The following is a 12,550-nucleotide window of genomic DNA, read 5'->3' as shown; positions in this document are numbered from 1 at the left end:
TTTATGAAATAGCTGCAACTAAAATAGTTACCTGATATTAAATTATAACATCCCAAATAATAAGTCCTAAACAAATCTTGGTTAAAACCAAAACAAATTCTCAACAGCTTATGCCTTGCAGGACCAGCCACTGTCGGCAGGAGTGAAGGGTCACTCTACAAGGGGCATGTTGATCTTGTTGCTGCCATGACTGGGGTGCCATTGGACGTTATATGCCATGCGGCCTCCTGGAACTCACCTAGTACCTTTACTCGGTTTTACAGGGTGAATGTGGCTCCCCTTCAAGGAATCCTGGAGCAGCATACCTCTACATCACATTGGAGTGGGTGGTGTAGTGGTTGAATGTTGCTGATTCCTCATGACCTTGCTGGCATAAGTCATCCAGTGCTTGAAACACCGCCTCTGGTGGTCAGTAGGGATGAAATAGAACAAAAGTTACTACTGTAACTATGGTTCTATGAATCCCGGACGACCGCCAGAGTGCTTGGTCCCTCGGAATCCTTGCTTCTCGCGAGAAGATTGAGGGATTTAACGCCGGGTGCCAATCTGACTATATAGTCACGTGGGTCCCCGGCAGGTCACAGGTGACTTTGTTGTCATTAGTAATCAACCTACGCATGCACAAGAATGATCATTCAGTGCTTGAAGCACTGCCTCTGGCGGTCATGCAGGGTTCATAGAACTGTAGTTACAGTAGTAACTTTTGTTTTCTGTCAAGGTACTTCAGAGCGAAATCATGTTACAGGCTAACCTCTGGCTCCCAGCCATTCATTTTCATCCTTTTCTCAAAACTTTCAGAGCTCAGTTAACACCATCTCTCTCTCATTGCTGCTATTATTGTAAGTGAGGTACAGATATGAATCGTGGTACTATTGAAGATGAGAAATGGCACTCATATGCTTCAAAAGGCTTTTGGATCGGCCTTATGGATCCTGAATGGGAAACAGTTTGTTTGAACTGCTTTTTTCAGAAAAACTGACTGGTTGTCTCACAAAGATAGAATTCTTTCTCCACCTTTCTGTATCACACACTAGCAAAGGATTAATTACTATAGCAACAGAACACAGAGAAGGGCAGAGCTGCTGGTTTGAACAACAAAGACGCCATTTCTGTAGTTATAACTGTGGCGGAACACTCAGTCACTAGAGGAGGACTGAACTGACATTCAGAACTACTTGCTGTTTTGTGCAGTATATAACTGGTTTCGTCCAACTACCGTTACACATGGGATTAATGTGGCCAAAATGAAGCTTACTGAAAATTTCAAAATAAAAGCCTGAATATTCCTCTCAGGCCTTTATCTTTTTCTCTCAGGTTAGTTCAGAGAGAGCAACAGATATAAATCGCGGTATGTTTGGAGACAAGAAATAGCACTCTTGTATGCTTCAAACAGTTTTCGAATATGTCTCGCGGCTGCTGAATGGGAAGGAGTTGTTCTGACTGCTTTTTTCATAAACACTGACTGGGTGTCTCACAAAGATATAATTCTTTCTCTACCTCTCTGTCTCTCACACACACGACAGTGGACAGAGGGCTTAACTCCCCTTTAGAACTAAAATGATGGCTGAAGGTTAGAACTACAGTCATGGTGGAACTCTTACTACAGAAGAGGGCTGAGTTGGCAGTTAAAAACTACAATGATGGTGAAACTCTGAGTTACTACAGAAGAAGGCTGAGCAGAATGTTAGTACTACAGTCATGTCAGAATGCTTTGGACATTATATAATCAATTTTGGCCAGAGAGTCAGGGAAACGGCTGTGGCGACCAGGAGTGTTGGTTGAACAAAACTTAATACGCCATAAATTAGGGAACAGCGAAGTATTGCTATTTGAAAAGGAAGGATAGTAAAGCAAGTCCAATGGTTCTGGTTGCTGAGCAGTACCAGCAGAACCGGGTACAGTTGACTGTCAGTGAACACAGGAAGGCTTCTTCAGTTGACGCCACCCTTCTAGCTAAGCTGGGCGTGAGGTTAAGCTGCTGAAAAGACAACTTATCGGCACTCATCAGAGCTGAAAACTAGGTTAGTGCAGTAAGAGGAGATTAAGCTCTGTCTTAAGCGCAGTGCTGGATGTGAAAATTGCTACTAAAGTAATTCACCCAGACAGCGGGGGAATTGACGACGCCGGTTCCGCACCCATGCTGACGTAGAGCAATCCTCCCTCAATCATTCCAGGGCACTTGTCAGAAACTACAATGTTTCAAGTACAGTACTCTGACAATATTCACAGTATCTAATATATTAAACATGCTGCAGTCAGAGAGACTTTGAGGAAAATAATAGATAATCACGGTCCAAGCTGTCAGAATAATTGATTGATATTAAAAAGAAAGTAATGGAGGTTGATGCTACAGCTAAAAAAGGGGAGGAGCGGCTGAGAACCGTGGAGAACCGCATGATGGAGCTTGAATGCTACTCTCGCAGATGAAATCTGCGGCAGGTTGGGGTCCCTGTTAAAGACCAGGAGAACATCAGAAACAAAGTGATTCTGATCTGCCAGAAAACTACCTCTAATGTAACATAAACATGGGAGACGGAATCGACATCGTTCACAGGCTTGGGAAAAGTGATCACAGCAAGAAGACGCCACACAACATTATTATCCGGTTTCTGTGTCGTACGGTGAGAGAGCCGCCAAGAATTCAAGTTCCTGTCGGACAACATCGTGTGCTTCGCAGAGGACCTGATAGTGGAGGACCGGGAGAAACAACAACACCTCTGGCCATCAGTAGGAGGCGCAGGGCGAGATGACTTATTTCACCGATGGACGAACCTTCATCAAAGGCAGTCCCTCCCTCCGCCACATGATGCTCCACCTGCTGGTTTCAAGTTCATCCCGATCCTGTTGGGGTTACAGTTTTCTGTTATGTTATATAAATATTTCTCCGTCATAAACAGGAATAGTTTGCTAGAAAATAGCCAATGTATAACCAACATGGCTCATTCATTATCAATATCTACTGTTTGCGGAGATTGAGCTCTAACTCGTTTTTTCAAAGCATAATTTGCTATCCCACTAATATTGTTCTTTTGTTCATGTCTCTCTCTTTTGTTTCTTTGAATGCCAGGGAGTTAAGAAACAATTTGAAGCGCAAAGCAGTCTTCATTTATTAAAAAATTTAAATGTGATTTTTGTTTTATTCAGGAGTCTCTCAGCAGATGACATGACATTCTGGAAAAGTCAGTGGGGAAAGGAAATATGTGCAGCACATGGCTCAGAGAAAACTGCTGGAGTTTTGATTCTAAAATATACATTTCCAGGAGAGGTAATGAATTACTACAGGGACCCCAAGGGGCATCTCATTATTATGGTTCTTGCTTTCTCACAGACTATTATAATAATAACCAACATATATGGCTGCAACTCTCATTCAGACAACGGGGAGCTTTTTGAGTTATGGGATGTAAAAGTCTCATCTTGGTTATCAAAATTTCCTAAAGCCATTCTAATTTTCGGTGGTGATTTCAATTTGGTTTATGATAATAAACCACATTGGAGGGTTCACAACTCCAACTCATCCAATGGCTACCTGAAAGATTTTATGGGTAAATTTGATGTCTTAGACATTTTTAGGGAAAAATTTCCTACACATAAATTATTTACATGGCGTACCAAAGAGCTTCCTGAAAAGTCCTTTGACTTCTGGCTGGTATGATTCTGCTGCTGTTAATATTGATACACAACCTGCTAGGCCTGTCACGATAACAAATTTTGCTGAGCGATTAATTGTCTCAAAAATTATTGCGAAAAACAATAATATTGTTTGAAGACCTTTTTACACTGATTTAATGGAAATGACGTAATGATGCATGTGATTTCCTGCCAAAGATAGATACACTTTATTTTCAAAAGAACACTTAACACTGGAACTGATAAAATAAACAAAACAACAAAAAACAAAAATAAAATGGATTCTCAGTTTCCACTAACAAAAATGTATTTGAATAAAAACACCAAAGTGTAAATAAATACTGCATTCAACCAAAAGAGTGCAGATTATGAAGTCTGTATACCATATTGCCCTTCTGTAATCATTAGATTTAAATAGAAAAGACGGGCACATCGACTACCTGATGCAATAGTTCACACTACATGTTAGTTCACACCTACATTTTCCCCTTATGACAATCTTAGAACATTGATCGCTTGTCGCTTGTGAATTTATAACCAATCATCCTGCAGTGTGTGGTGTGTTACGGTAGATTGTTGTGGCCGCTCTGATCTAAATCAGGGGAACGCAGCCTGTTGAATGTGACAGGTAGCCAATCAGAAAGTGCGGATTCCCCCTCCTACTTTCTGAGGGGAAATTACAGAGGGGAATCCCAAACAGCTGACACCCGAAGTCCAGCAGACATTGGAGATGATATGTGGAAACAACATTAATGTTTATTCAACATTTTGTGCAAAGAATATAGAAATGACGAGTGGAGGAGTTGGAGCGAAATTGCTACGCAGTTGATGAACCCGATAACTTTTCAGCTGTACTTCATTAACGTGACATAAATAGGTTATAATGATTTTCATTCAGTCAGGACGTTACGCTGATAGTAGAGCCACATGCATTGCAGGTATATTGTAGTAAAGCATTGATTAATGCCTGGTTTTAAAATTAGGTAACTGGACTTGTAGCCATTATTTTGTGCCTATTGTTGGACATCACACAGCAAGACTGAATCCGATCGAACCGTTATACCTAGGATTTCTGTCGGCTAATTTGTGGTCTCAGGTTTTGAAAATGGGCCGACAATCGGCCGACAACTCTAAGATTGTGTAGTGTGAACTGAGCATTACTCTTAAGAAAATGTGGAAGGGAGAGGTCAGTGGAGAGCACCGGAGTTGAGCCTTTTTTCATTCAGTGTCATCAACAGAAAGAGAAAAAGGCCGAAAGAGATGATAAAGCCGATAATCACAATTACATTGACAGTTTTAATTTATCGTACGATTTATCGTTTATCGCGACAGGCCTACACCCTGCTCCTTTCTCTTACCATAAAATAATCACTTTAAGCCTTTCACTCTCGATGCCTGGCATTCCTAGAGCTGTCTGTTGGAAGATGAACAGCAGTCTTCACTCATATGAGGATGTTACTGAAACGAACAGATCCCTAATTTAGTCCCGTTTGAGGAAGCCTGTAGACATAACTCCTTTAGTCCTTTTTGGGAACTGTTAAAATATGAGATGGGAAAATTCATGAGATTCTTCAGTAGTAACCTTGCAAAAAAGAAAAGACAAGAGGAAACATGTCTTTGCTCTCAGGTAGCTTCTTTATCCAGGATTAGCCATGACAACCTTAATGATGATGACCTGTCTCTCCTTAGTGAATGTCAAACTAAACTTGATGAAATATATAAACAGAAGGCTCGAGGCATGTTTGTCAGGTCTAGAGCGAGATGTTTGGAGGAAGGGGAGCAGTGTTCTTCCTACTTTTTTGGTTTAGAAAAATCTAAACTTCATAATACTTTAGACACACTTAAAGTTAATGACAAGATAATTTCAGACCATAAAACCCTTGGATCATTTTGTTCCAGTTGTTACGGCAATCTCTATTCCTCTGAATACTCAGATAAAAAAGCTTCTTTACTGATTGACTCTATTAAACATTGTAAAGTTATATCTGAGGCTAATAACAAAATGTGTGATGCTAACCTCACTCTACAGGAAGTAGAAGGGGCTATTTTAAGTCTTAAAAACAACAAATCACCAGGTAGTGATGGTGCTGTCAAGTGATTGTAAAGTCCCTTTATTCTCAGCACTCTTTCAGAAACTATTGGTTGTGGAGAATTGCCTCCTACTAAGGCCTTATTACTTTGATCCCAAAAGCTGGCAAAGACAAATTACTCATTGACAACTGGAGATCTATTTGCTTGCTGAACAATCACTACAATATTTGCTGTTATTTTGGCCAGAAAAATTAAACAAACCCTCAGTCCTATTATTTATGAATCTCAATCAGGCTTCATGTCCCACAGATGCATCAAAGACAACCTAAGGCTTGTACTGGATCTACTAGACCAGGGGTCTCAAACTCCAGTCCTCGAGGGCCGCTGTCCTGCAGTTTTTAGATGTGCCACAGGTACAAAACACTGGAATGAAATGGCGTAATTACCTCCTCCTTGTGTAGATCAGTTCGCCAGAGTCTTGCTAATGACCTAATTATTCTATTCAGGTGTGGTGTAGCAGAGGCACATCTAAAAGTTGCAGGACTGCGGCCCTCGAGGACTGGAGTTTGAGACCCCTGTACTAGACTATTCAGAACTAATAAATTATGACAGCTTTATTTTGTTTTTAGAGTTTAATAAGGCTTTTGACACTCTAGAGCAGGGGTCTCAAACTCCAGTCCTCGAGGGCCGCAGTCCTGAAGTTTTTAGATGTGCCACAGGTACAAAACACTGGAATGAAATGGCTTAATTACCTCCACCTTGTGTAGATCAGTTCTCCAGAGCCTTAATTATTCTATTCAGGTGTGCTGCAGCAGAGGCACATCTAAAAGTTGCAGGACTGCGGCCCTCGAGGACTGGAGTTTGAGACCCCTGCTCTAGAGCATGGCTTTATGTATCGGGCCTTAGAAAAATTTGGTTTCAGGCAATAATTTATAAAATCTATTCAGACTCTGAATAGATTTAACTGCTGTATTAAACTTAAGCATGGCACCTGTCCCAGATTTCCAGTATCCAGAGGAGTAAGACAGGGCTGCCCGTTTCCCCGTAGTTATTCTTGATTGCAGCCCAACTTCTTGCAACATTTATTCAGAAAAACAACATCCGTGGTATCTCAGTTGCTGATAGAGAAATTTCTCTAAGTCAAGTTGCTGATGACACGACACTGTTTCTGAGAGATGCTGACCAAATTCCTGTTATTAAGTTCATCCAAACTTTCTCTGATGCTTCAGGCCTCAAACTTTATTTAAACAGATGTGAATTGCTTCCCATATCATCTTGTAGCGAATCCCATCTTTACAACAATCCTGTTAAAACACAAGTTTTGTATCTTGGTGTAATTATCACAAAAGATGCCAAAGAAAGATGCAAGCTTAACTTTGACCTGACAATTGATAAAACCAAAAAGAAATTAAACCACTGGCACCAAAGAGATCTGTCTTTACGAGGAAGAATACTGTTATCTAAAGCTGCAGGAATATTGAAGTTAACTTATGATGCACTAAATGCATTAAATGTCAATACTGCTACCTGTAAAACTATTGATAAAATGCTCTACATTTTATCTGGAAAAATAAAACACATTACATCAAAGACTCTGTACTCCTAAACCCCGTAGACTCATGTGGTTTAAACTTTTTAGATTTCTCATCTTTAAATCAGACATTTAAAATCAATTGGATCAGAAATTGTTATTGAACCCTGTCTCTTTGTGGAATTTTAACCCTAATTATATTTTCTTCAAACTTGGTGGCCTTTCATTTGTACTTAAGTCTAACTATAACATTGAAAAACTTCCCCTAAAACCAGCCAATTATCACAAACAGATCCTCTGTGGTTGGTCCCTAATTTATAAACATTCTTTCTCCCCTCACACATTTCTCATCTGGAATAACCAAAATATTCTTTCCAAAAATCAATCTCTGATTTTCCCTAACAAAGTTAAAACAATTACTTAACTGACGGGTACCTAAAATCTTACTCTGAATTTTTATCCACCTACTGTACCCCAGTTTCCCCCAGGGAATTTGCTATTGTTATGTATGCTGTTCCTAAAGAAGTTCTCATCCTCTTTAAGGGCCATCTTCATCCTGGGAAGGACAGAGCTGTAGACATACATTGTTCTGTTTCTGAATCTGCTGTGGGTAAAATGTGTTTCTCCTCTAAACACTCCACTAGCAACAGGAATATAAGATCCTTATTTCAGAAGGACATTGCTACGACACCTTATATGACCCACTAGTGGAAACAGATTGTTTCTGATAACAAACGGGAAACGGTTTGGACTTTATTGTCCAAATTCTTCATTATGAACAAACTTCGTGGTGTGTGCTTCAAACTTCTCCACCGGTGCTACCCTGCAAAACAAAACCTGCACCAGAATATAGACCGTAGCTGCTCTTTCTGTTATTTGGACAATGAGACAACAGTCCACTTATTTTGGAGGTGTCCCTTCACTGTCTCTTTTTGGAAAGACTTTGTTTATTATATTCAGTCTCATATCTTCAATAGTTTTTCACTTTTATACACAGATGTACTTTTTGGTTTCTATAATGTCTGCCCTGCTAATGAGAATCAATTTTATGTTATTAATTTGTTAATTCTAGTTAAATTTCTTATTCATAAGTGCAAATTTTCTGGCAAAAAGCCTCCTTTTTTATCTGAATTACAACACTATGTAGTAACTATACAGACCTCTATCAATCCCAAAGCTGTAAAGACTCTTGAAGCCCTGAAATTCTTTAACTGGATTTCCTGAAACGCTATTGTCTCTGTTGGTGCTCCTTGTATTATACTTTCTATTGTTTTTATTCCCTGTAACCTCTGGCATTTTTTATTTGTATTCCCCCCATTCTATACATTGTATTGACATTTTGATGCAATAAAAAAAAGAGACAGTAACTGAAGAGGAATCAGATGAACTAGTCTAGTTCTGAAGAGAAACAGTGCTGGATCAATAATTTGAATGAGGTAATTTGTGAAACATGTTCTAAAACTATTGCCACAAAAGGTTGTACCCACAAATTTATTCCCCACCCCTAATCAGACTACTCTTTTACATGTGATGTGACATGAACAAAAGAACAAATTCAAACTCAATAGAGATTATATGAAATATAATTGCTATGAAAAAATGAGTTAGAGCAAAAGCTCTGCAAACAGTAGATACTGATAATGAATGAGCCATATGACTATTGGCTATATTCTAGCAACCTATTCCTGTTAATAACATAGAACATATTATAACGGAACAGCAAACTGCAACCCCAACAGGATTGGGATGAATTTGAAACCAACAGGTGGATCATCATGTGGCGGAGGGAGGGACTGCCGTTGATGAAGGCTCATCCAACGGTGAAATAGGCCATCTTGCTCTGCGCCCGCACCTCCTGTAATGATAGCCAGAGGAGGTGTTGTTTTCCCCCGTCCTCCACTGTTAGGTCCTCTGCGAAGCGCATGTTGCTGTGTGATCTGTGCATGATCGTGATAAGGACCGAGATGCCAAATTAGACAGATATGTTTATATTATGGCTTTAAATACAGTTAAATACAGAGCTTTAGAATAGAAGCCTTACCAAGATGCCATCTTGGCTCCCCCCTTGCTTTATTACAAAGTATCTTTAGTGACTGATTCCTTCCTTAATTCCCCAGCTGTCAGTTATGCTGATTTTTTGTAACTTTAGTAGCAATTTCCACGTCCGCCAATGCGCTTAAGACAGAGCTTAGTCTCCTCTTACTGCACTGACCTAGTTTTCAGCTCCAATGAGTGCCGATAAATTGTCTTTTTAGCCGTTTAACCTCACGTCCAGCTTAGCTAAGTTGGTGGCGTCAACTGAAGAAGTCTTCTTGTGTTCACTAACGGTCAACCATCCCCGTTTCTGCTGGTACTGCTCAGCGACCAGAACCGGGGATGGTTGTTACTACCAAAAGGAAGGACTTTGCTGTCCTTCCTTTTCAAATAGCGACACTTCGCCTTTCCCTAATTAATGGCGTATTAAGTTTTGTTGTGCTGCTTTTGACCAAGAAAGGTCTGACTTAACTTACGCTCTCCAGGTAAACTCAACCGACGCTCCTGGTCGCCATACCGTTCTTCACCACAGTTGTTCTTGTCTACCCTTCAGTTACCGTCTCATTCACGGCTCGCCTCAATCTCTCGCTGTCACCATGTTTATTTTTTCCGCGCAGCGTGATTGGTAGAAAATGTTCAAGTTGAGAGGGAGGAGGGCGTAGAGACTCATTCATAAGGTGTCGGACAAACCATACTCGCAGTGAATTTGATGGTGAAAGTTTATTTTGTGAAGGACAATTTATACTTGATGGTTGCGATATAGCCATTTTAACTATCGTAAATTGAAAATATTGTGATACATCGAGTACACTCGATACATGACCTAGCCCTAATTTCAAGGCAATAAATGATAAAATCAAATTTTATTTGAAGTCATATTTGAAGTATTCAGCATTTTTTTAACAACTGAAGGCAACATAGTTACTTGATTGTGCTATCCAATCTGATAATCTGCTCTAATAATCTGACCAAGTTTAGTTTGTGGCTGCAGCAGCGATGTGTCTTGAATGTGCTCCCAAAACAAAAAGGCAGTGTATCTTTCATGAGCGGTAGTTTACATCACCTACCGACAGATAAGGAAACAAAAAGAATTTGGCTAAAATTTCTAAACTTGAAGAGAGAACCCAAAAAGTTTTACATGTGATTATTTCATTGTATGGACAAAACCCAATAGAAGAAAACCTGCATCTGCAGCAACTGAGTCAGTGAAGTAGCTAAATATGCTAGTGCGGGTTATTTGCGGCCATTTCTTCAAGTCGCCATCCCACCCCTCAACAGCTTCTGGTAGCAGTAAAACAATATTACCCCATTTAAGCTGTGATAGCTGGAGCTCCCATAAAATTCATAGCCTAAAATCTCTGTAGAAAGCCGGTTAGGAAGTTGTTAACACGTAAACAAATGGTTTGCGGCTGAAGTCGCGCCCATAAATCACTCAAAGCCTCATGGGTGCTATGAATAAGGTGGATAATATGGCACTGTGTGGCTGGAAAACACATAATACTGCCACTTTAAACCAGGGCTCTGTCCTTTTCTCTGTGTCACCATACAGCCTCAATTTGTTTTGCTGAATTTCTGAATAAACGCAAATCAAATTTACTCAAGATCACCAAGCAGAAAGTTAAGTTTAACTCTTAGCTTATATTCATCAGTACTGTGACTACTGCCTGTTTTGGATTTTGTTGTGACTACTGTGTAAGCTATCAGCTGTGGTTGTTTGATCTCTGCTTTACGGCTGATTTATGTCCCGGCCTCTCTTGTTTTTCAGATGAGGGCAGGAATGCAGTACACCTGGCAGGAGGGGCTCAGATAGTAGCTGAACACATTAAGTCCCTCTCCCAAAATACTGATCCGGATAAAGAGAGACTCTTGGCTGTTTTTTGTGGCATGCTGATGAACTATAGCAATGATAATGGTAATGACAATCTTCCTCCCCAAAAGACTTTATACTCATCTCAACTAATCAGTGGGCGTTCTTTTTCTTCCCAGATGGTAGATGTTGAACTTAATCTGTGCTTCTCTAATTCAGGCTCATCTGTTCCCTTCTTTCTGTCACGTCCTCTTGCTTTTCCATCATCTTCACCGAGGTAATCTAAATCATTAACATCATCTTTCATCGTAACAGTACCTTCCTCCCAACCTTTAGCCAGATGGGATTTTAGAGAGGGTGTTGTGACTCAGCTGCTAGAGCGTCCTCATCAGTTATACAGCTTTTTAGCTATTTTAGTAACATAGCTCAAGGGAGCATCAGTCTGTTAGTCTATCACCCTTGTGTATAGCGAGATGGCTAACATGTTTAGGAGCCCTGCCACTTGAATCCTTTTATTTTTCAGAACCAGCAGCAGATTGGGCTTTAATGAATGATATGGCTCCAGATTTTCCAACAAACGAGCTCCACTGCTTTGGAAGAGCTGGTGCTTCCATTGGCCCAAATTTTTATATCCCCTTAAAATGATTTTAGGTATTTTGTTAAAAGTCCTGGTTTTTCTCTGCCTAAATCTGGCCCTGAAAAATGATTAATTCATCATCCAGTGAATGTAGCTGTTTTCACGTTGAGAAATTGATCTTATCTATCTTCAGAAAGCTCTGAAGGGCTGACTGACAGACCAGCCCACTAGATCTGCTCTGGTGCTGTTAATCGCAGCTAGCTTCGCTAGCTTTGTTTGTAAATCGGTGAAATACTAGAAAGCTGCAATCAGTTCACCCTATTTCTTTCTCACTTGTGATCAGAAATGCAGGTTGGAGCCATGAGACACACATTTAGCCTGAACAGTGGGTGAAAGAGAGGTATTTAGTCATGTAATGACAAGGCTCTAAGATAGAAACCATCTGAGGAACCAGTTGGAGCCGGCTCTGGCTTCAGCTGTGGTTTAGTACTAGAATCAGTTTGGTGGAAAATCTCTTGACCTGTTTGTTGCTGTTTTACAAAACTGCAACATTTTATTTTTTTAAGAGTTATTCTTAAATTAAACTCTAATTGTTGAGCTCTAGAACTTCTGAAAAGCATCCGCTGCTGCTTCCTTATAGTTTGCCAGCTCTTTCATACTTCCTAAATCCTTTATTTTCCTAAGCAGTCTCAAAAATTGTGGAATTTCATTAGATAATTTTCCAACTCTGGATATTGTAAGTGGAAAATAAGTTCCCTTACTTTACTGCTTATTCCATTACGGAAAAATATCAGAATCAAAAATTTAAGAAATAAATGGAGTTTTACATTATGTCCTACTCATTAATCACTGTGGTTTTTACATAACTAGCAGATTAGCATTCAAAAATAATGATGTTTCACCACCTATTTTAGACTTTTACCTCTGGGATTAAAACTGG

General features: G+C 39.9%; 1 protein-coding gene across 2 annotated transcripts in view; it reads left to right on the top strand.

Annotated features, from left to right (window-relative positions):
• rap1gds1 (RAP1, GTP-GDP dissociation stimulator 1) overlaps positions 1-12,550 on the top strand; it is a 66,208-nt gene that overhangs the window by 26,665 nt on the left and 26,993 nt on the right. The window contains exon 5 of one of the 2 annotated variants that reach the window (XM_044098624.1): positions 10,992-11,138. The exons of the other annotated variant lie outside the window; for it this stretch is intronic. Within the exon in view, the coding sequence (XP_043954559.1) occupies positions 10,992-11,138 (147 nt within the window). The remainder of the gene's footprint in view (positions 1-10,991; positions 11,139-12,550) is intronic. 2 annotated transcript variants of the gene reach the window in all.

The sequence above is a fragment of the Gambusia affinis genome, linkage group LG18 (assembly GCF_019740435.1).
Source record: "Gambusia affinis linkage group LG18, SWU_Gaff_1.0, whole genome shotgun sequence".
Lineage (NCBI taxonomy): Eukaryota > Metazoa > Chordata > Actinopteri > Cyprinodontiformes > Poeciliidae > Gambusia > Gambusia affinis.
The sequence above is the reverse complement of the archived record's forward strand: the minus strand, read 5'-3'. Positions and strand labels throughout refer to the sequence as shown.